The sequence below is a fragment of the Heterocephalus glaber genome, unplaced genomic scaffold, assembly GCF_053883595.1.
Source record: "Heterocephalus glaber isolate CG9 unplaced genomic scaffold, H.glaber_assembly_v1.0 deba00000943, whole genome shotgun sequence".
NCBI lineage: Eukaryota > Metazoa > Chordata > Mammalia > Rodentia > Bathyergidae > Heterocephalus > Heterocephalus glaber.
The window spans coordinates 11,127,259-11,151,971 of NW_028258175.1; the positions used below are offsets into that span (position 1 = coordinate 11,127,259).

Below are 24,713 nucleotides of genomic sequence, written 5' to 3' on the forward strand. Positions count from 1 at the left end.
TGAGCTCCTGCCCTTAGATGTGATGTCACTCAGCAACTTTGAGCCCAAATTTCCAGAAATCCACAGCAAAGACCGCAGTCTAGCAGCTGGCGACAGGCCAGCACCTGCCAGTGGTGATGGATAGAAGGTATCAAAGGCGACGATGGTGATGAAGCAGGCGGCGGTGAGGCATTGATCTAGGAGGAGGCAGAAAGTCTCCCCTCCATCAATTGGGAGGTTAATGAAAACAATCATTCACTCTGGGTTCCGAGTTCTGTACAAGTGAAGGTTGCTGGCTGGCAGCTGGAGGTGCTGGTTGGTCAGTTGGAGCATGAATCTAGGAGTCAGGTGGCCTTGGAGTTGAACCTCAAATTAACACGTATTGGAGTAAGACCTCTGGGCTTCCCTTTCCTTGTCTGTAACATTGTGGGCCCAGCTTTGTTGTGGGCTGCGCTCCACCAAAGACTTGTGGACTTTCCCCCAGTCAGGAGGTGATCTGCACTTTCTCCAAGTGCTCTAGATGAACAGGGTTTTGAAAATGATCCAGTGGTCTGCACTGGGGCAGCGAGGGGGTCTGCAGTCACACAACCTTACTGGAAGGAAGAAGAGCAAACAGAGGAGCCTTTCAGTCCCCTCCGTTTAAGCCACAAAGGTTTATTCCCCATGCTAGTTCCTGGTGGCTGTTTCCCTGTATCTCTGTCTCCCTGCCTAACAATCCGAGTGGCCAAGGAATCAGAGCATCAGATCCCTTAGGGAGCAGGTCAAATTGCTTCGATGACCCCTCCTGCAAGGGGGCGGACTCAGGAAGGTAGAGGAGCATCGCAGTATGCTCCACCCCCACCTTCCTGGCCCTCTTTACCCCGGGAGCTCCCTGCCCGTTAGATGCAGCCACAGGCAACTGGGGGGACCCAGTTCACAGGGCTAGTTCCAGGACATTCCACCAGATGGCGCGCGGGAGAGCCTTCTGTCTTCACCTTTCTGATTCTCTGTTCTCTCCCTTCCCTTAATTTCTTTTTTTCTTTCCTTATTTTCTAACCACAGAAATTTTACATCAGTAACAGCAGTAGTGACTATAATGTATTGTGTGCTCGCCGTCTGCCAGGCATTAAGCTAAGTGTCTCGCAGGCCTCTTGGGGCTCAGAGAACCAGAAGTCTGCAGCTAGCCTGAGTGGGTTCATGTCTAGGCTTTCTCACCGCCAAACGGCTTTGAACAAGCAGATAATTTTGCAGTGCCTCAGTTTCCCCATCTATAAAATTGAGAGAGTAATAATAACACTTGCCCATAGGGTTATTGGGAAGAATAAATAACGTAATGCATGCAAAACTCTAGAAAAACAATAAGCACTATTAACCGATTGTTACATAAATCTCATCTGACTCTGACAAGTGTATGAAGGAGCCGTCATGATGCTCCCCATTTTATAAGAAAGAAAAACGAAGCCCAGAGAGATGTAGGGGCCTGAAGTTGGATTGTTCCCAGTGTTACTGAGCTGGAAGAGCCACAACCCACATCTCCCAAAATGTCCTAGATCATGACCTGTCACGTTTCTGAAACTTACTCAGCAGCAGGTACAGGAAAAGCCAGGCGCTCCGGGCCTGGGGGTGGGGGCGGGGAAGAAGCCTGGACCAGCCTTCCCTCCCTCTCCCTCTTTCAGACAACTCGCCGTCCAAGCAATCCAGGAACCTGGCGGAAGAGCTGGGCAAAGCCGTGAGGATGCTGGGCAAGGGCAAGAATGGGATTGCCTTCGGCAAAGTGGACATCACCGTGGAGAAGGAGCTTAAGCAGGAGTTTTACATCACGAAGGCTCCGGACCTGAAGCTGTTTTTTGAGGGCGACAGGTCAAAGCCCATCAGCTGCAAAGGTAATGGTGCTCAGTGGCACGTCACTGTGGTGCTTATACAAAGCCTGCACGGTGGCCACAGGCTGGAGGAGGGAGGCGCTCAGTGACAGGGCCTCTCAGGGACCCAGGCTCTTTCCAGCCCCGCCTCAGGCTTCCTTGGTGATCGGGACCTGGGAATGGCAGATATTACTCTTTTTTTCTTTGGCACCGGGGATCAAACTCGGGTCCTTGCGCTTGTGCAGCAAGTGGCAAAAGCACTGAGCTAAATCCCCGGCCCAGATATTACTTTTTTTGTTAATTAACTTTACTGGTACATTTTAGGTATACAATATAATGACATTCATCATTGCAGATTTGTACCTTTACATAATCTATTTTGGTTCTTATTTTTTTTTCCCTTTCCCACCCCTCCCTTCAACCCCTCCACCCCTCCCTATTTACAAAGACTTTGTTTCCATAATTTTCATTTTCTCATATTAATTCCATTCCCTTCTTTCCTTTCCCCTCCCCCTCCCACTTCCCCTTCCCCTTTGCCCCTTTTCTTCCTATTTCAGATTATTTATTATACATTTTGATCCTTATTTATATTTTCAGTTTCTCACACCAGAGAAAACCATCCGGTATTTATGCATGTGTGTCCTATTTATTTCACTTAAGAGTATCAGCTCAATGTGCATCTATTTAGCTATAAATGCTTCTAATTTCTCATTCTTTATGGGTCAGTACTACTCCATTTTATTAAAAAACCCACATTTTCTTTAACAAGTCTCCAGTTGATGGGCAATTAGGCTGTTTCCATGTTTTAGCTCTCATGAATTGTGCTGCTATGAACATGGGTGCACATATATCACTGTGGTATGATTCTTTTAATTCTTTGGGGAAGATCCCCAGCAGGGGAATAGCTGGATCAAATGGGACTTCCAGTCCTAGTTCTTTGAGGTATCTCCGTACTGATTTCCACAGTGCTTGCACCAGTCTACACTCCCACCAGCAGTGGAGCAGGGTTCCTCTTTCCCCACAGCCCCACCAATATTTGTTATTGGTTGATTTCTTGATAGCAGCCATTCTTTCTCAGGTAAGGTGGAATCTCGGTGTTGTTTTCATCTGCATCTCTTGAATGACAAGTGATGTTGAACATTTTTTCATGTTTATTTGCTATTTCTACTTCTTTGTCTGAGAAATGTCTGTTCATTTCAGATGCCCATTTTTGGACTGGGTCTTTAAATTTGGGAGATCTGATTTTTTAAAATTCTTTACACATTCTAGATAGAACTTTGTATGAGGAACAGCTGGTAATTTTCCCAGATTGTGGGTTGCCTCTTCATGCTATTGGTGGTTTCTCTTGCTGTGCAGAAGCTTTTTAATAGGAAGAGATCCCACTTGTTTGATTCTTTGTGCTGGTTCATGTGCAACTGAGGTTTTGTTCATGAAATCTTTTCCTACACCAGTGTCTTCAAGAGTTCTACCTAACCTCTCTTGCAGCCAGTTTACCATTTCTGTTTTAATATTTAGATCTTTAATCCATTTAGATTTTAGTTTAGTGCATGGTGAGAGATATAGGTCTAGTTTTAATCTTTGACAAGCTGAAATCCGATTTTTCCAGCACCATTTATTAAAGAAGCTATCTTTCCTGCAGTGAGGGTGTTTGGCTCCTTTGTCAAAGATGAGGTGGCTGAATGTATCTGAGATGTTTCTGTGTTTTCTAGTCAGTTCCACTGATCCTTGGGTCTGTTTCTTTGGCAGTACCATGCTGTTTTTATCACAGTAGCTTTGTAGTATAGTTTCAAGTTGGGGCTTGTGATACGCCCTACCTTCTCTTTGCAGCCTAGAATTGCTTTTGCTATTCTAGGTCTCTTCTTCTTCCAAATCAATTTTTGGATTGTTTTCTCAAGGTCTGTGGAGAATGCTATTGGAATTTCAATTGGGATTGCACTGAATCTATGTAGCAGTTTTGGAAGTATGGCCATTTTCACTATACTGGTTGTTTCCACCCAGGAGCAAGGGATGTCTGTCCATTTTCTGATATTTTCTTCAATCTCTCTTTTCAGAGTCCTATACTCTTCAGAGAAGAGGTCTTTGATTTCTTTCCTTAGGTTGATTCATAGCTATTTCACTTTTTTGAATGCTATTGTGAAGGGAGTTGTTTCTTCAGTTCCTTTTTCAGTGAGTTTGTTGTTCACATACAGGAAAGCTATTGATTTTTGTGTGTTGATCTTGTATTCAGATACTCAACTAAATTTGGTTACTAAGTCTAGAAGACTTTTGGTGAAGTTCTTAGGATCTTCTACACAGGGTATCATGTTGTCTGCAAATAATGACAATTTGACTTCTTCATTTCCTATCTTTATTCCTTTTATTTCTTTCTCTTGCCTAATTGCTGTGGCTAATGTTTCCAAAATTATATTGAACAGGAGTGGTGATGGTAGCCATCCTTGTCTTGTTCCTGATTTTAGTGGAAAGGATTTCAGTTTTTGACCATTTAGTATGTTATTGGCTGTTGGTTTTTCATAGATGGCTTTTAATGGGTTGAGGTAGGGACCGTGTATTCCAATTTTTTGTAGGTTTTATTTTATCGTGAATGTGTGTTGGACTTTATAGGATCCTTTTTCTGCATCTATTGAGATGATCATATGATTTTTGTCCTTGGCTCTCTTAATATAGTGTATTATATTTATTGATTTGTGTATGTTGAATCATCCCTGCATCTCTGGGAGGAATTCAGCTTGGTCAGGGTGTATGATCTTCTTGATGATCTTCTGAATTCTGTTTGCCAGTATCTTATTAAGGATTTTTGCATCTCTGTTCATTAGTGAGATTGGCCTATAGTTCTCTTTTTTTGGTTTTGGGGTCTTTCTCTGCTTTGGGGATCAAGGTGATGCTTGCCTCCAGGAATGAATTTGGGAGGATTGTTTCCCTTTCAATTTCATTGAAGAGTTTAAATAATAGTGGCAATAATTCCTCTCTAAATGTCATGTAAAATTCAGCAATGAAGCCATCAGGGCCCAGGCTTTTCTTAGTTGGTAAGTTTTTAATTACATTTTCAATTTCATCAGTTGATATTGGGTTGTTCCGAATTTTTAGGTCTTCTTCGTTCAACTTTGGTAATTCATATGTATCTAGGAAGCTGTCCATTTCTTCTGTGTTTTCCACCTTATTGGCGTGTAGGTTCTGGAAGCAGGTATTGATGATCCTCTGGATTTATGCTGGGTCCATTGTAATTTCACCCTTTTCATTCCTAATTGCATGGATTTGGGGCTTTTCTTTCCTTTTTTTGATAAGATTGGCTAAGGGTTTGTCAATTTTGTTTATTCTTTTGAAGAACTAACTCTTTGCTTCATTGATTTTTTTTGTATCATGCTCTTAGTCTCCATTGCATTGATTTCTGCTCTGATCTTTATAATTTCCTCCCTTGAATGAGCTTTGGGTGTTCCCTCCTCTTTTTTTTCTAGAAGTATGAGATTCAGCATCAGGTCATTTATTTGAGCTCACTCTGTTTTCCTAATATGATTATTCACTCCTATGAATTTCCCTCATAAGACTGCCTTCATTGTGTACTATAGATTCCAATAGGTTGTATTTGCATTGTTATTTAATTGTAGAAACTGATTTCTTCTTTAATTTCCTCTGTGACTCACTGGTTATTCAGAAGTGTGTTGTTCAATTTGCATGTGTAGATGAAATTTTGCAGTTTGTTTTGCTATTGATCTCCAATTTCATCGCACTATGATCTGATAATATACAGGAGATAACCTCAATTCCTCTACACTTACTTAAATATGTTCTATGAGTGAGTATGTGGTCTATTTTGGAGAATGACCCCTGTGCAGCTGAAAAGAATGTGTATTCTGATTTGGTAGGGTGGAACACTGTGTAAAAATCTGTTAAATTCCTTTGTTCAAGAGTTTGATTGAGTTCTACTATTTCATTATTTTCTGTCTAGTTAATCTATTTATTTGTGACAGTGGGGTATTGAGGTCCCCTACTACTATTGTAGTAGTGTTTATTTGATTTTTCATGTCAGTTAGTATTTGTTTTATATAGTTGGGTGCATTAGTGTTTGGTGCATATATATTTATGATTGTCATCTCTTCCTCTTGGATTTTTTCCCTTCACAAGGATGTAGTGTTCTTCTTTGTGCCACTTAATCAGTGTTGGTTTGAAATTCACTTGATCTTTAAAGAGGATAGCTACTCCTGCTTTTTGGGGGGTTCCTGTCTCCTGGAGTATTGTTTTCCATCCTTTAACTTTCAATCTCTGAGTTTCTTCTTGAATTAAATGTGTTTCTTGCATGCAGGATAGTTTTGAGCCTTGCTTCTTGACCCCTTCTGCCAGTCTGTTTCTTTTGATTGGTGAATTGAGGCCATTAACATTGATGTATTAACTTATCCTTGTCATGACGTTTTCTTTTTGTTGGATTCTCCCCCTTTGCATTTAATTTCTTGTAGTGCCTCATGGAATCATTCTGCTGGGATTCCTGGTGCTGTGATACTCATTGTCTTTTCCTAGGATATTGTCTAAAATTTTTTGGAGTGCTGGTTTAGTATTCATGAAGCCCCTCAGGTGCTTTTTGTCATGCTTTTGTCTCCATCAATTTTGGAAGATAGTTTTGCAGGGTACATCAATCTGGGTTGGAGGTTGTTTTCCTTTAGGGCTTGAAATACTTCACTCCAAGGCTCCCAGCACAGAGGAGGAGGCTTCCGGGTCGATGTGCCACTGCTCTCAGTGCAGAGGAGGAGGCTTCTGAGCCAACATACTGCCCCTCTCAGCACAGAAAAGGTGAGCTGTGCAGGCTCCAGTAGCACCTCCCATCCTGTCAAAATGAGAAGACATGTAAACAATCTCAAAACCAGACTTCCAGATCACCTACAGCAACCTCAAAGGGAAATGAGATGGAACACTGTGATACTTAACCACCTGGACTCCCTGAACTGGCAACAAAAGAGGATCTGGAAAAAATGAAATCAGAAATAATTTCTCAGATAAAAGCAGAGATTGTGCCCATAGTGCAAGACATGATTAATAAATCTAGAGAGGAGCTGAGGAACATGATGGAATCCCAACATAGGAAACAAATGGAATCCATAAAACAGATGCAAACAGATTTCCAGGACATTAAAAGCTCCACTGAAAGTCTACACAGCAGAATGAGCCAATGTGAGGACAGAATTTCAGATATAGAAGATACGATTGCAATTAGTGACCAGGAAAAGAAAAATTTCTTAAAAATAGTAAGGGACCATGAGAAATCAATCCAGCAGCTGCTAGACAATGCAAAGAAAAATAACATAAGACTAATCAGAGTCAATGAAGAAACAGGAGAGAGTGCAGATGACATAAAAAACTATTCACAGAAGTGATCCAGAAAAGTTCCCAAGCAGGGAAAAAGAACATCACATACAGGTAAGTGAGGCATATAGGACTCCAACTAGCCTTGATAAAAAAAAAAATCTCACATAGGCATGTAATAGTTAAGATTCCAGAAATGCAACAGAAGAGCAAAATTCTATAAGCAGTTAGAGAAAAGAAACAAATCACATACAAAGGAAAGCCCATCAGAATCACAGCAGACTTCTCAGCGCAAACCCTCAAGGCACGAAGAGCTTGGAGTGACATACTCCAAGGCCTAAAGGAAAACAGCCTCCAGCCCAGATTGATGTACCCTGAAAAACTATCTTTCAAAATGGATGGAGAAATAAGATACTTTCATGACAGAGAGCACCTTAGCAACTTCATGAATACCAAAACAGCGCTCCAGAAAATTTTAGACAATATCCTAGGAAAAGACAATGAGGATCACAACCCCAGGAAGCATAGCAGAATAAACACATTGGGAATGACAAGAAATTAAATGCAAAGGGGGAGAATCCAACAAAAAGAAAAAGTCATGACAATGATAAGTCAATACATATCAGTTATAACCATCAAAGTTAATGGTCTCAACTCACCAATCAACAGAAATAGACTGGCAGAATGGATCAAGAAGCAAGATCCAACGATATGCTGCTTAAAAGAAACACATTTAATTAAAAAAGAAAGTCATAGACTGAAAGTTAAAGGGTGGAAAACAATACTCCAGGTGACAGGAACCCAACAAAAAGCAGGAGTAGTTATCCTCTTTGTAGATCAAGTGGATTTCAAACCAACACTGATTGAGAGAGACAAAGAAGGACACTACATCCTTGTAAAGGGAACAATCCAATAGGAAGAGATGACAATCATAAATATCTATGCACCAAACACTAGTGCACCCAACTATATAAAACAAATACTAACTGACATGAAAAATCATATAAGCACTAACACAATAGGAGTGGGGGACCTCAATACCCACTGTCACAAATAGATAGATCAAGTAGACAAAAAACAAGCAATGAGATAGTAGAACTCAAACAAATTCTTGAACAAATGAATTTAACAGATCTTTACACAGTGTTCCACCCTACCAAATCAGAATACACATTCTTTTCAGCTGCACAGGGGTCGTTCTCAAAAATAGACCACATACTCACTCATAGAACATATTTAAGTAAGTGTAGAGGAATTGAGGTTATCTCCTGTATATTATCAGATCATAGTGCGATGAAATTGGAGATCAATAGCAAAACAAACTGCAAAAATTTCATCAACACATGCAAATTGAACAACACACTTCTGAATAACCAGTGAGTCACAGAGGAAATTAAAGAAGAAATCAGTTTCTACAATTAAATAACAATGCAAATACAACTTATTGGAATCTATGGTACACAATGAAGGCAGTCTTATGAGGGAAATTCATAGGAGTGAATAATCATATTAGGAAAACAGAGTGAGCTCAAATAAACGATCTGATGCTGAATCTCAGACTTCTAGAAAAAAAAGAGGAGGGAACACCCAAAGCTCATTCAAGGGAGGAAATTATAAAGATCAGAGCAGAAATCAATGCAATGGAGACTAAGAGCATGATACAAAAAAAATCAATGAAGCAAAGAGTTAGTTTTTCAAAAGAATAAACAAAATTGACAAACCCTTAGCCAATCTTATCAAAAAAAGGAAAGAAAAGCCCCAAATCCATGCAATTAGGAATGAAAAGGGTGAAATTACAATGGACCCAGCATAAATCCAGAGGATCATCAATACCTGCTTCCAGAACCTACACGCCAATAAGGTGGAAAACACAGAAGAAATGGACAGCTTCCTAGATACATATGAATTACCAGAGTTGAACAAAGAAGACCTAAAAATTCGGAACAACCCAATATCAACTGATGAAATTGAAAATGTAATTAAAAACTTACCAACTAAGAAAAGCCTGGGCCCTGATGGCTTCATTGCTGAATTTTACATGACATTTAGAGAGGAATTATTGCCACTATTGTTTAAACTCTTCAATGAAATTGAAAGGGAAACAATCCTCCCAAATTCATTCCTGGAGGCAAGCATCACCTTGATCCCCAAAGCAGAGAAAGACCCAAAAACCAAAAAAGAGAACTATAGGCCAATCTCACTAATGAACAGAGATCCAAAAATCCTTAATAAGATACTGGCAAATAGAATTCAGAAACAAATAGCAACGGGTAGAGGGGGTGAAGAGAGGGTACGGGAATGGAGAAAAAATAAGAACCAAGATACATCATGTAAAGGTACAAGATCCCAATGATGAATGTAACTGTATTTTATACCTAAAATATACCAATAAACTTAATTGGAAAAAAATAGGATTCAGAAGATCATCAAGAAGATCATAAACCCTGACCAAGTGGGATTCATCCCAGGGATGCAGGGATGGTTCAACATTCACAAATCAATAAATGTAATGCACTATATCAATAGAGCCAAGAAAAAAAAACCATATGATCATCTCAATGGATGCAGAAAAAGCATTTGACAAACTCCTACATGCATGTATGATAAAAACCCTACAAAAAAATGGAATAGATGGACTCTACCTCAATCTGGTAAAAATCATCTATGAAAAACCAACAGCCAATATCATACTAAATGGCCAAAACCTGAAATCCTTCACACTAAAATCAGAAACAAGACAAGGATGTCCACTATCACCACTCCTGTTCAATACAGTTTTGGAACCATTAGTCATGGCAATTAGGCAAGAGAAAGAAATAAAAGGAATAAAGATAGGAAATGAAGAAGTCAAATTGTCATTATTTGTAGATGACATGATTCTCTGTATAGAAGACCCCAAGACCTCCACCAAAGTCTTCTAGACTTAATAACCAAATTCAGAAGAGTATCTGGATACAAGGTGAACACACAAAAATCAATGTTTTTTCTGTACACGAACAACAGACTCACTGAGAGAGAAATAGGGCAAACAATTCCTCACACAATAGCATCCAAAAACTGAAATACCTAGGAATCAACCTAACAAAAGAAATCAAAGACCTCTTCTCTGAAAACTATACCACTCTGAAAAGAGAGATTGAAGATGATACCAGAAAATGGAAAGACATCCCTTGCTCCTGGGTAGGAAGGATCAACATAGTGAAAATGGCCATACTTCCAAAACAGCTATATAGATTCAATGGAATCCAATTGAAATCCCAGCAGCATACTTCATAGACCTTGAGAAAACAATCCAAAAATTGATTTGGAAGAAGAAGAGACCTAGAATAGCAAAAGCAATTCTAGGTAACAGAGACATGGCAGGGGTTATTACAACCCCCAACTTGAAACTATACTGCAAAGCTATTGTGATAAAAAAAAATGGTACAGGAAAAGAAACAGACCTGAGAATCAGTGGAACAAATTAGAAGATGCAGAAACAACTCCAGAGACACTCAGCCACCTCATCTTTGACAAAGGAGCCAAACACCCTCACTGGAGGAAAGATAGCCTCTTTAATATATGGTGCTGGAAAAATTGGGTTTCAACTTGCCAAAGATTAAAACTGTACCTATATCTTTCACCATGCACTAAGCTAAAATCGAAATGGATTAAAGATCTAAATATTAAAATAGAAAAGCTGAATTAACTGGAACAGAGGTTAGGTAGAACTCTTGAAGACATTGGTGTAGGAAAAGATGTTATGAACAAAACCTCAAGTGCCTGTGAACTAGCACAATCAACATGTGGGATCTCTTATTACTAAAAAACTCCTGCACAGCAAGAGAAGCCACAAACAGAGTGAAGAGACAACCCTCAATGTGGGAAAGTTACCAGCTGTTCCTCAGACAAAGTTCTACTATCTAGAATATGTAAAGAATTTTTAATTTTTAAAAATTGGACCTCCCAAATTTAAAGACCCAATCCAAAAATGGGCATCTGAAATGAACAGACATTTCTCAGACAAAGAAGTAGAAATAGCAAATAAACATTTGAAAAAATGTTCAACATCACTTGTCATTCGAGAGATGCAAATGAAAACAATGCCGAGATTTCACCTCACCCCAGAAAAAATGGCTGCTATTATAAAATCAACCAATAACAAATACTGGTGGGGCTGTGGGGAAAGAGGAACACTGCTCCACTGCTGGTGGGAGTGTAGACTGGTGCAACCACTGTGGAAATCAGTATGGAGCTACCTCAAAGAACTAGGACTGGAAGTCCCGTTTGACCCCGCTATTCCCCTGCTGAGTATCTTCCCTAAAGAATTAAAAGAATCATATCACAGTGATATATGTGCACCCATGTTCATAGCAGCACAGTTTGTAATAGCTAAAACTTGGAAACAGCCCAAATGCCCATCAACTGGAGACTGGACAAAGAAAATGTGGTTTTAAAAAAATAAAATGGAGTACTACTCAGCCATAAAAATTGAGAAATTAGAGACATTTATAGCTAAATGGATGCACATTGAGGTGATACTTCCAAGTGCAATAAATAGGACACACATGTTTCTCTAGTGTGAGAACCTGAAAGTGTAAATAAGGACTAAAAGGTATAATAGATAATGTGAAATAGGAAGAAAACGGGTGAAGGGGAAGGGGAAGTGGGAGAGGTAGGGGAAAGGAAAAAGCAAATGGAATTAATATGAGAAAATGAAAAAATGGAAACAAAGTCTTTGTAAATATGGAGGGATGGAAGCGTTGATGGGAGGACAGGGGATGGGGGAAAAATAAAAACCAAGAGAGATTATGTAAAGTTGTAAATTTCCAATGATGAATGTCATTATATTGTGTACCTAATATGTACCAATAAAATAAAATTTAAAAAAAGAAATACTTCACTCCAAGCTCTTCTGAGGTTTTGTGTTGAGAAGTTTGCTGTGATTCTGATAGGCTTTCCTTTGTATGTGATTTGTTTTTCTTCTCTAACTGCTTGTAGAATTTTGTTCCTATGTTGGGTTTCTGGAATCTTAACTAGTACATTCCTAGGTGCAGATGTTTTTTGATCAAGGCTAGTTGGAGTCTTATATGCCTCACTTATCTATATGTCAAGTTCTTTTCCCCTGTTTGAGAAGTTTTCTGCCATTACTTCTGTGAATAGTTTTTTTTAATGTCGTTTGCACTCTCTCCTGTTTCTTCATTGACTCTGATCAGTCTTATGCTATTCTTCTTTGCATCATCTAGCAGCTGCTGGATTGATTTCTCATGGTCCCTTACTATTTTTAAGAAATTTTTCTTTTCCTGATCACTAATTGCAATCCTGTCTTTTATATCTGAAATTCTGTCCTCACATTGGCTCATTCTGCTGTGTAAACTTTCAATGGAGTTTTTAATCTCCTGGAAATATGTTTGCATCTGTTTTATGGTTTCCATTAGTTTCGTGTGTTGGGATTCCATCATGTTCCTCAGCTCCTCTATTTTTTTAATCTGTGTCTGCTCTACATTAATTAATCATGTCTTGCACTATGGGCACAATCTCTGCTGCTATCTGAGAAACTCTTTCTGATTTCATTTTTTCCAGATCCTCTTTTGTTGCCAGTTCAGGGAGTCTAGGTGGTTGAGTATCAGATTGTTCCATCTTGTTGCCATTTGGGGTTGCCTTAGGTGATCTGAGGTCTGGCTTTGAGACTTGTTTATGTGTCTTCTCATTTCAACAGATGCAGCCTGCTACACCCTTGTTGAGGTGACTTTTTGCTTGTCCACTGGTCTTAAGTTCTCAGCAAGCCACCAAGAGGCCTTTTCTCTATTGCTCACCACTGTGCCAATTCCTGGGTTCAGAATGGTGGCCCTCTGGATCCTTGCATTTCGTGGTTGTCTGGGCAGGGTTCTGTCTGGGGTCTATGCACAGTTGAGATGGTATGCCTCTAGGTGTGCCTCTATCTAGGGCCTGCCCTCCTCTGTAGCTGTTGTCTGGGAGGGCCTTTGGCTGGGGGCTGAGCATGCCAGTCCTGGTGTCTGGGAGGGCTTCTGCCTAGGTTGTGTGTGCCCTTACTGATGGTATAGTGGCAGGCCTCTGGCTGTTGCTTGTGTGCCTGTGAACCTCTATTTCTCGTGGTTCTTTGGCTAGGGCTTGTGGGCCCAAGTAGCTGGGGTCTGGGGCGGGGGCCCTGGCTGGACTTCCCTGCAGCTGTGCCACTCTGGTCCACACTGGCTACTCACTGGGAGCAGACATCAATTCTGTTTGCAGTCCATTGGCCAGAAATGTTTCATGGACCCTGTCAGCTGCTACAGAAGCCGAGAAACATGTCCAGCTCTGTGTCCATGGGAAATGGCTTTTGTTGACCACACAGCTACCTCTTCCACAGCTTGCATCTCAGCAGGTAGACTCCTGAAACACCAAGAGGTGGAGGGTGGGATGCATGGCTTATAAACTATCAGAGACCAGAGATTGAGCTCCTAATTCCACTCCTCATCCCTGATCTCCTTTAGAAGGATCTGGATGGGGCCCCAGGCCACTAGGTAGTCAAAAGGGAGACCAGAAGATGATGCAGAAAGGCAGATTTGGGACAAGGTGTCTACCATATACTAACTTACATCACCATTCTCTCCATGTATTCAACACCCATTTATTGCCAACCTACCATGTTTCCAGCTCTAACTTGATGTTGGAGATATTTGGAGAATTAGGTGTGTTTATATGGCATATCTTAATTTTTAAAAAGTTACATATAGCAATGCAAAAGTGGATGGGCAGTCAGACAGATGGATGGATGGACCGATGGATACAAAAGAGCCTAGCAGCCCCCTGCTATGCTTGTAGAATGTTCCCAGGTCTGACATATAGCCAACTTCCAACAGGCTTGATTGAGTCTTGTTGCAAGAAACTAAGGAGGGGGTGCCACCATGCGCAGCCCATCCCAACCTTCAGGATGCCATACAGCTCCCTGAATGGACACAAGGTGGGCATGAGAAACACAAGACAGGTTCACTCAGGAAGATGCTGTAAAAGGGAGCATCTGTGTGGAGGGTGGAAGTGCAGGGGCAGAGGTGGGAAATCTGTCACTTCTCTCACTGCTGGACACTGTGTAATGGTTCTCAATAGCAGGGACCCACTGACCCCAGGAAAGGAGCCCCATGTGATGTGTGGTTTTGAGGGAGGGTTGTGAGCAAACAAGATGCCCTGTTTACCTTGCACATCTTTATCTGCCTGTGGAGTGACTCGGGTAATGGCATGTCCTTCCTCCTGAGGGACAGGTAAGACCTGACTCCATGGACAAAGTGATCATGTGGCAACCTTCAGACTGCCAGTGAGGTTGCAGAGAAAGTCCTCAAGGCTGCTGAGACCCCCAAATCCTGGGACTTCCCTTGCTCTGCAGGCTCCATTGTCACCTCCCCTGACCACCCCCAGCTCAGAAGCCTGACCCACCCAGTGCTCCTGCACATCTGTGGTTCCCTGTCACCTCACTGGATGGCATCTGTCCCTCACTGTTTGTTGAGAGCACCATTGAAGCAGGGGCCTCTCTCACTTGCATTTCCCTGAAGGGGCTATAGGAGTCGTCAGCACATCCCTCTGAATCCATATCCTTGCTATCTGCCTGAGGAACAATCACTTCCTCTTGTCACACCTGTTTCCTCATCTGCGAAATGAGGATGGTGAGCATATCTGCCTCCTAGGACTGCTGGGAAGATGACACAATGCTCGCCAGACACTGGGCTGGCCATATCTCTGTAGCATGCACTATGTCCCAGGCTCTTCTCCTACTTTGCAAGAATCCAGTGCAGAAGATTCTTCTACAGATGGAGAAACAAAGGCACAGAAAGGGACAATAACTTCCTCAAAGCACACCAGCTAGTATGCAGTGGGGTCAGCAAAAGTTTTCTGCAAAGAACCAGGTAGCAAGCATTTTAGGCCTCATGAGTAAGAAAATCTGAGACAGCTACACGTTCTGCTGATACAGTGTGTGTGTGTGTGTGTGTGTGTGTGTGTGTATATATGCAGCCATATATCAATGAATGAGCACAACTGTGTTCCAATAAAGCTTTATTCATAAAAATCAAACATGGGGTCATCAAACTGGCTGTAGTTTGTTGAGCCCTGCTCTACATTGCTTTGTACTCTAAATAAATGGCAGGTGTGTTTATTATTAACAAACTGTTAGTTTCCTGACTCTAGTCCAGTGCTTAGCGCAATTAGGTTCTGATAATTTTTTGAGTTTGAAGGAGATGGCGCTGCAGGGCTCACTCCAGGTGGGAGTAGGTAAGGGACTAGCACATATTCTGCTGAGCTTTCTTATCCCTTTCTTTGTCATCATTACTCCAAACCAAGGAATGAGCCAAGGCTGGATGCAGGATACCTGGATTTTAGGACAAGCACTGGCTGCCAGAACTAGAACAAGCCTTGTAGACCTGGGCTTCCAGTTTCTTGTTTTCCAAATAGGATGAATAATTTCAGTTCTCTTTCTTCACAGGGCTTCCTTGAGCTCAGAGAGGAGGCCGTACTGTGCTCATCAACTGCAATGAAACTTAAAAAAAACCAAAACTGTTAATGGCAAGCAGGATTTAATCCTCGCTGGGTGAAAGCCCCATTCTCGTCTAATCTCCAAGGGTCCATCATGGAAGACTTGTTCTTACCCCTCCTCATAGGGAAGGAGACTCAATGATTGCCTCTAGGGCCTTTGTTAGTGAAGCATTCACAGCATGCGCCTGGAAATGTGCAGCCAAGTGTGGCCCCAGTCAATCATTGACAGAGCATTCACACCTCAGGTGTCACTGTGTCCTCTGGCTCAGGGCCAAGTGCCAGGGGAGGCCTGGTGCCCTGCAAGGGCACTTCTAGAGCTGCAGGCACTCAGGAGTGAGCCATGGTGAAGTTCATAGTACTTCCGCCCCCTGAGATCTAGAGGAGCAAATGGAACCCACACAGCCCATCCAGAAAAAAGATGGCCCAAGATCCATTTCCCTGAAGCTGGCTCACCTAATGATTCATTCATTCATTCATTTATTCATCCCAGAGTGATTTCTTGAACATCTAGTATGTGCCAGGGTTCCTAGGAGCCACTGGGGCTCATATTGAGCAAGTTAGCCAAAAAAATTACACCAATAATTTTGGAAAGTGATAGACTCAATAAAGAAAATAGAAGGGATCATATGAGAAAAGCCAGGGTCAGGAGAGAGTGGAGAAGGCCACCTTGAGACCTGAGTAAGCAGAAGGAGCAGGCCCAAGAGAACCAAGGGAAGGGGAGGCCAACTGAAGGGGCCAGCAGTTCCAAAGTCGGTGTGCTGGAAGGTGGCTGCAGTGTGGACAGGGGAGAGAGTAGAGCAATGGTTCTGATGACCAGAAGTTTAAACTCAGTTGGGGAGTTTCTGTCCACCTTTTTTACATGTTCAGAACTTCTAAACCCATTCTTTTTATGACATTCACAACATAATTTTGGTTGACAAATTTCTGTAAGAGAAACAATTTGTTTCCCTGCATGTCTGTTTTTCTCTTAAAGATAACTAGGAACATAGGTAACTAGAGGACATAGACTTGGCTTTGGGGCTGGATTCTCAGAGGAGAGGGGACATCAGTGGGGTGGGTACCAATTTCTGAGCTGACATAAAGCCACTTCCTTCCTCTCTGTCTCCTGGAGGCACCGTGTCATCCTCAAGAGAACTTCCATAGGCTGGCTCACCATTGCTTCTTAAATGGTCTTATTTGTTTCCACTGAAGCTCTGCACAGAAATTCTACTCCTGGCTCATCTAACACACAGAAGGCCCCCAGAGTCAAGCATGAGAATTCGTTCACAATGGTCCCAACCTAGAAATAATTCCATGCTCACAACAGAATAGATAATGAATTGGGAAATACCCAGTGGAATACTACGAAACAGTGGAAATCAATCTTCCAGTACATGAACAATGGGGATGTAGCTCATAAAGTTACAAAGCCAGACTCAAAAGCACAGGCAACATGACTCCATTTATGTGGAGTTAAGGTATAAGCAGACAGATACAGGCTGTTAGAAGTAGCCACCCCTGGGTAGGTTTGGGGAGGGTTGGGTGGAGGCACAGCAAGGAATTCTGGGGGCCTTGTAACATTCTGTTTCTTGATATGGATAGTAGTCGTATGTATGTATTCATTTTGTGAAAATTCATCAAACTGTGCATTATCATTTGAGTACCTTTCTTCGTGTAAATATATTTCATTGTAAGATATTTTGAAGGCCTGATATTCTTAGGAAATGCAAGCAACAATGCTGAAAGTAGAGTCTTTTGCAGTCTATTTAGTTATTCATGGTGTCCTCATTAAATCCCATGCAGGGATTGGCCCTGACACAGGGCCGTTGAACAGGCTCTTGGCTGTACCTGGAAGTCTCTCTCTCTCCTTACTGCCTCCTGGTTAACTCCAATGCATCCCTCAGTTTTCATCTCATACGTGATTTCTTCCAAAAAGAAACCGTCTTTGACTTTATCATCTAGCTCAGGTGTCTTTGTTAGAAGCTCATAGAGCTTTGTCTTGGGTGAGATTATATACTTGTTTGTGTAGTTATTTGATGATTGTCTTCCTGGGCAGAACGAGTGCTGCAAAGTAGTGTGATGTGACTGTTTCTGCCCACCTATCACATGCCAGGACTAAGTACAGCACCAGTACTTACCTAACATAACAGGCACTTAATGCATCTTTGACAAATGAAGGAATAAATGAATGAATGGATAAAGGTCTGTGGATTTATTCTAAAGCTGTTTGCAACAAATACTCCTTTATCTCATAAATTCATTTAAGATGTTCCATTCAATAGCAGACATTGATATAAAATGATATGATATAAAATTATAACTTACATTACTTGATGTCATGTGAAATTGATGCTCTTAAAAAACACATGTACATCTGGACATAGCCCTGTGTACATTCTGGTGCACTGCTATGTCTTCGCAGATGTAATATATGTGTTTCTGATTTTAGAAGCTAAGACTTTTGTGTGCTTCATCCCTTCCATACCATAGCCAAGAAACAGAAGTCAGGATAATATGACCTGAAAGAACAGTTGAGTCTCAGCTGGGGAGTTGGACTCATAGAGGGATAATGAGACTTTTCCAAGGTTGCAGAGGTATCTGGTCTTTTATTTCTATTTCAAGGACATAAATCCATTTTCCTGTCACCTTGGAAGGTACAAAAGAAATGAAGGTTAGGACTGTTTCCTCCTAGGATTGATAACAGAATTCACTAGTTAATTTGCTATCAGAAAGTTGAATCTTGGTTTCTTGATCTATAAAATGGGGAGAGTAAGACTAAATATCCCATAAGGTTGTCATGAAGTTTTAATGCAAGTCTGATAAACACATTCAGCCCAATGTCCGGGTCTTTTTATTTTTGGCAGTACTGGGGATTGAACTCAGGACCTTGCATTTGCAAGGCAAGTGCAGTTCCACTGAGCTAAATCCCCAGCCCGTGTCTGGGTCTTGGTAAGATCCCAGTGACATTTATCTGCTGGTGCAAATGTTCAGACCTTGGAGGCTGGGGGGAACATGGAACGGAGAAACTGACCTTGGCCTTCGATGGGTAGGACCCCAAGGCAAGCTTGGGGGAAGATAAGCCATGCTCCAGGTCAGGATAATAACCTCTCTCTCTCTCTCTCTCTCTCTCTCTCTCTCTCTCTCTCTCTCTCTCTCCCCCTCCAGGAGTGGTTGAATCTGCAGCCTTGGTAGTTTGGCTGAGAAGACAAATTAGCCAGAAAGCATTTTTGTTCAACGACAGCCAGCAGGCAATAGATTTTGTGAACTCCAGGCCTGTGGTCATCATTGGCTTCTTCCAGGTACTGAGGCTGAGAGGGGAGGTGGCTATTCACCCAGGGAGCGTGCTATGCCTGGGAGGTGGTGAGGTGAGAAGCCTGTACCACAGGTTGTCCCAAGCCCTAGTTTCCCTACCCATTGGGCTGATTTTCTGGGGGAACTCTGCGGTTCAAGTAGAAGACACAGTGGGAGCTGAAGGAGTAAGAGAGAGTAGGTGGGAAGAGGTAAGACAGGAATAGAGAGAAGGAGGAGGAATTTGGCTGACTTATTTAACTGGTTTTAGTAGTGAAACTGATCTTTGGGGGTTCCACTTAGAACATCACAAAATAAAGGGATATCTTTATTTTCTAGTTTGAGAGCCACTGTTTTCTATGATGCCGACATGCCTGGACCAGGCCAGCCTCCACCCCTAGCCTCTTTCCATCCCTGGTCCAATCTTCCCCAACTCCCTCCATATAAACTGAAACCATTAACAATTCATCAACACACACCCATTTGAAGGCATGCCAGCTCTCATCATGGGTGTAGTGAGGGAAGACGCTTGGGAATGGACATAAATAACTGAGATATAATTATGAAATGTCTCCTGAGAGCTTTCTGTTGCTTTTATTTTATGTATTTATAAATAAATCATTTGAGGATTGGTCTTGCTTCTGGAAAATGAATTTCTGATGCATCTTAACTCATTTACTTTCAATTGATGACTTTTCTCCTTCTCAAAGTAGAAGTCAAACTGTTGGCCTTGCCTCTTCTCCCTCCCCTTCTTTGAGAGCGTTTTTGGTCAAATTTCATTTTTAAAAGAAAATTGAAGAATGAAGGCTGAAACTCTAGCCATATCTGATACTAAGTCTACAACTGGCATCATATGAGGTCAAATCAATGTCCTCTTCTGCAAGCAATTAAGGAATTAATGTTAAAAATTCTCAATCCATAGGTTAGAATGGCCTCTATTTTAATAATTGAAAAAGATGAAGATAACCAATTCCTTCTATTGATGTCTAAGGATTTGCCTATTTGGCTTTAGTCACAGCCAGAGCAGCTTTCTAGGCATGAAATATCCGTGAAAGGGAATTAGATGGCCCAGGAAAACTTCTCCTGAACTTGGGAAAACGAGGAGACACATTAGCCACCATTTCCGTCCTACCCCCAAATACGACAAACATTTTTGATTCCTACCATAGCCTTACAAAACATGCTTTCCCGAACAGGATTTGGGGGAAGAAGTGGCAGAGGCGTTCTATGATGTGATCAAAGACTTCCCTGAGCTAACATTTGGAGTGATGCAGATAAAAAATACCTTTGGGCGTTTCCACGTGATCCTTGACAGTGTCCTGGTATTCAAAAAGGTAGGACCTACTTGACGGGGGAGGGTGTTTGTAGTTCTAAGTAGCGGAGTGTATATAGGCTTTGAGTACAAACTATGCTTCAGCCACTGTTGTGTTAGTGGCACTGGACTGGTTGATCTCTGAGAAATCTCATTTTGCTGGCTCTTTTCTGGCTTTTCTGGCCATTGCTACTGCCACTTCCTACTCCTCTTTTTTTTCTTATACCAGGAACTTTGCACTAAGCTATATCCTCAGTCTTTTTTAAAATTTTGAGACAAGGTCCTGCTAAGTTACTAAGTTGCCCAGACTGGGCTCATGTTTGTGATTTTCCTGCCTCACCCTCCGGGAGTTCTAAGATTATGGACAGGTACTATCGTGCCTGGATTTTCCTTTCTTTAATCAGTAAATGGAGCTCATTGTGGCTCAATGTCATGCACTTTTTTTTCCCTTCTGGTTCATGCTTTCTCCTCTCTCAGCAATTGCTGTCCATAACCCATGTCCCATATGCATCTGTCTCCAGCCCTCATCTCTAGATCTTCATAGCAGCACACAGGTGCAGCCACATGGCTAAGCTCAAGGTCATAATGGCCTCCCCAAGTCCTCTCCAGCATTACTGCTCCCTCAGTGGGTGGTGCCACCACCTCTTCCGCTTAGGAAACCCAGGAAAACCCAGGAAAGTCCCAAACCAGGAAACACAGGTGACAGCCTAATGCTAGCTCTTCTCCATCCCTCAGGGCCAAGGCATCACTACAATCCGATTGATTCTATATCCCAAACACCCCTTGCATCTATCCACTTATCCCCACATCAACTGCCACCATTCTGGATCAAGTGTTCATCATCTTCCATAGCCTATTGCATTAACGACCTAACTAACTCTGGTCCTCTAGGGAGCAATCGTTCCAAAATTCAAATCTGGTGATCACATCTCTCCTCTCAGAAAGCTCTGTAATGTCTTTCTGTTATTAGATTAAAGACTTAAATCCTTAATGAGATCCACAAGGCCATTCATACTGAGTTCACTGAGCTCCATTCTTCCTTCCATCTCCAGGGCCTAGACCTGAGCTATCCAATATGGCAGCCACTGGTCACATGTGACTACTTAAATTAAAATTTATTAAATCATATTCCTCAGTCACACTAGCCATATTGCAAGAGCTCTGTAGCCAGATGGGGCTAGTGGCAATTGTACTGGACAGCCCAGATGTACACAGCATTCTGCTATCAAAAAGATTCTGTTAAATGTTCTAGACAATGTGTCTGACTCCTGGAACATGATTTATTCCTGCACCACACAAAACCACCCTTTTCCATAGCTATGTCACTTGCAGATATGACTGGGAGAAACTAGTGACTTTTCCAAGGCCACATATGAGACAGGTGGAGTGAGGTCCCAGACTCACCTGGATTTCAGAGCCGACCACAGGCCTGCTTTTATGTGGGTTCATGGAAATTATTGAGTCATGGAGCTGGGAAATAAAAGAGTCTGATTAGTGTTTTAGGGTAGGACAGTATAGAGTCTAGAAGTAGATCCAGACACATATAGAAACTTAGTGTGTGAGCAAGATGGATCTTTAGACCAGTGCGGAAATATGTGTTTTTGAACAAATGGTGTTGAGACAATTAGATAGTCATATGGGAAAAAAGAAAGCTGAAACTGTCTCCATGTATCATACCTTACATCAAATTAAATTGCAGACTTATCTTTGAGCATCCCCCCACCACACACACACACACACACACACAAATGAAGGCACACAAAGACTAGAAGATGGCATGGAAGAGTCGCTTCATTTTGTTTTCAGTATTGGGGATTGAACTCAGGGTCTTACCATTGAGCTCCATCCCCAGCCCTTTTCTTATATTTTATTTTGAGACAGGGTCTCACAAAGTCACTAAGTTGCCCAGACTACCCTGGGAGAATTTGTTTTCCAGACTTAAGAGTAGGGAGACCCCTTTATAAACCAATGCAGAAACCCAGAAAGAACTACTATATTTGAACCACATAAAAGTTCAAAGTTCTGCAGAATAAATCCCTTCACAAAAGCAAGAGCCAAGCAGCAAACTTGGAAAAATACATCTGAGAGAGATGTGATATACTTTAACAGGAAAGAGTATGGACACTACAGTCAGATTCCCTGGATAACCTGTCTGCAGGGTTACCGACAGCTCAGTGGTAGAACACACGTGCAGCACAGTTGAGACCCTAGGCTCCATACCCAGCACCATTAAATGAATAAATGAAACCTGGTTCCACCTCTCACTAGCTTAGCAACCCTGGACAAATCACTTCACTTCTCTTTGCCTCAGTTTTCTCACGTGTAAAGTTGGGGAAATAACAGTAGACAGTTCAATGGGACATTGTGAGGATTAAAGAAATTAATGCATGTAACATATTTGGAACAGGGACTAGAATAATGTGAGCACCCTCATTAGTTTTATTAGACTGTTATGACCAGTAAAAAGTTGAGGCTTTAGCCAGAGGACATTTTGGGCCTGTGACATACTTAAGCAAGAAAAGAATGACATAATTAGATGTGTGTCCTAACACCCTCCTTCTGGCTAGAGGGTCAGGCCTGGGTTGGAGGGGAGCAAGGGGAGAAGTGGGAGGGCCAGTGGGAGGCCATGGCAGGGCTCCAGATGACGAGTTAGTATCAAGGTGGCATGAGAGGAGATGAAGACAAGGAGATGGAATAGAAAGGCAGTGAGAGCTGCTGCTTCTCCTGCCCCTATGGACTTCCATCCTGGGCTACAAAGAATCATATCAGGCCCTGTCTTGGTCCAGAACCTCCTGTGAAACAGTTATCAGGCAGGATTAGATATGCACGGATATTTACTAGGAAAAATACCTGAGAGGGAAAACAAAGAGATACGGAAGACTCCGAGAGCTGTTAGATCACAATGAAGGTCTGATCCTTTGGAAGGGAACGAGGGGAGGGGAGGGGAAAAGGTTGGATGGAAGAGACTTTGATGCCAGCGAAATGCTAAGAAAGTTCATCGGAGTTGCCTATCTGAATAGCCTGACTCTCCTGGGAATGGGTTTGTCTCAGGGTCCCGATGCCCTCATTACTGATTCGCAGCAGTAGTATGTGAGAGACCGCTCGGTCTCAGCGTGAAAGGTTTGATGGATTTCGGATCACGACCGCTGAGGTGTCTCTCAGTTATACCCCTGTCATTGTAGATTGGAGGTTTTCACAGCTACCGCACATATTCCACCCGCAGGCCAAACTGCTCAGCTGTTCATATTCATTAAGTACCTGGATTATGGGTTACACCTGCCCCATCTTCTTCTTGTTTCTCTTTTATCCAAGGGGAAAATCATGCTATTTATATTTATTAACTGCCCTCCAATGTTTTTCTTCTTTCGCTCAAGGGGAGAGTTGTGAACCGCCAAGAGCTTATTAACGACAATACCTACAAACAGGACCTCTATGGAGTCATAAGAAATCACCTGACAGATTTTGTGGTTGAATATAACTCCAAGGTCGGTGGACAAAATGTTCCTGGAAGAAGGTGACGCGGCGGGGTGGCTGTGTGTGCTTGGGATGACATGTTTTCCTTGTAATTTCAGAATAAGGATCTGATTTATGAAATGAACGTCTTGAATCACATGCTGCTGTTTGTCTCCAGGAGAGCTGAGTCATATAGAGCCATAACTCGGCAGTATAAATTGGCGTCCAAGGAATTCCAGAACAAGGTTTATAGAATGTGCCATTGCTCTCTGAGATTCCTGGAGGGGGCCCAATGACATGCAGACCCTGAGACCATTTGTCTGGCTTGCTTACTATAAGTTAAGCCGAGAAAGCTTTGCCTCTTTATTTGCATCGCCATTTCCTCTTTTGCATGTTGATATTATTGACTATTTAGTTTTGTATCAATTTGTTTCATTCTTCTCTTCCTTTTTTTTTGCCGAACCTGTGCGACTTCACTCTCCTTTTAATAAGTCTGTTCTGGGGACGATGTGGTTTTGCTGTTTATCTGATGGGCCACCTTCCACAAACAGTGAGAGGGTGAAGCTTTTGGCTTGGAGGTTAAGGGGAAAGAAGACTCCTGCCTGAGGTAAAGGAATAGGAAAAGCCTGAAAGTGGAAAGCAGCACTGAGTATCAGGCAAGTGACTTTGGAGTTGCACAGGCCTGAATTCGTATTCTCTTCCTCTTACAGGATGTAGTGTCATAAATGAGTTTCTTAACTTCTCAGCCTCAATCTCTTCATGCAGGGCATGAAGAGTTGTAATAAGGACTACAAAGTCTAGTCCCAGTGTGGTGGTGCACACCTACAATCCCAGCATTCTGGGAGGCTGAGGCAGGAATACGAAACTTTGAGCCCAGCCTGGGGAATTTAGGGATTAAGCAAGACCCTGCCTCAAAACAAAACATAAAAATAATAAGAGCTGGGGCTGTAACTTAGTGTGAAGCCCCATGTTCTAGCTCCAGTACTAAAAAAAAAAAAAAAAAGAATTAAAAGGTCTATACGTTGTAAAACAATGAGCAGACATACAATGCGTGGTGCTCGCCATTACCGATACCC

The 24,713-nt window shown here is 42.1% G+C and overlaps 1 protein-coding gene across 1 annotated transcript in view; it reads left to right on the plus strand.

Annotated features, from left to right (window-relative positions):
* Positions 1-24,713, plus strand: part of Pdilt (protein disulfide isomerase like, testis expressed) — a 49,261-nt gene that overhangs the window by 11,946 nt on the left and 12,602 nt on the right. The window contains exons 3-7 of the mRNA XM_087209162.1: positions 1,635-1,841; positions 18,750-18,883; positions 20,069-20,206; positions 23,559-23,669; positions 23,757-23,882. Of these exons, the coding sequence (XP_087065288.1) occupies positions 1,635-1,841; positions 18,750-18,883; positions 20,069-20,206; positions 23,559-23,669; positions 23,757-23,882 (716 nt within the window). The remainder of the gene's footprint in view (positions 1-1,634; positions 1,842-18,749; positions 18,884-20,068; positions 20,207-23,558; positions 23,670-23,756; positions 23,883-24,713) is intronic.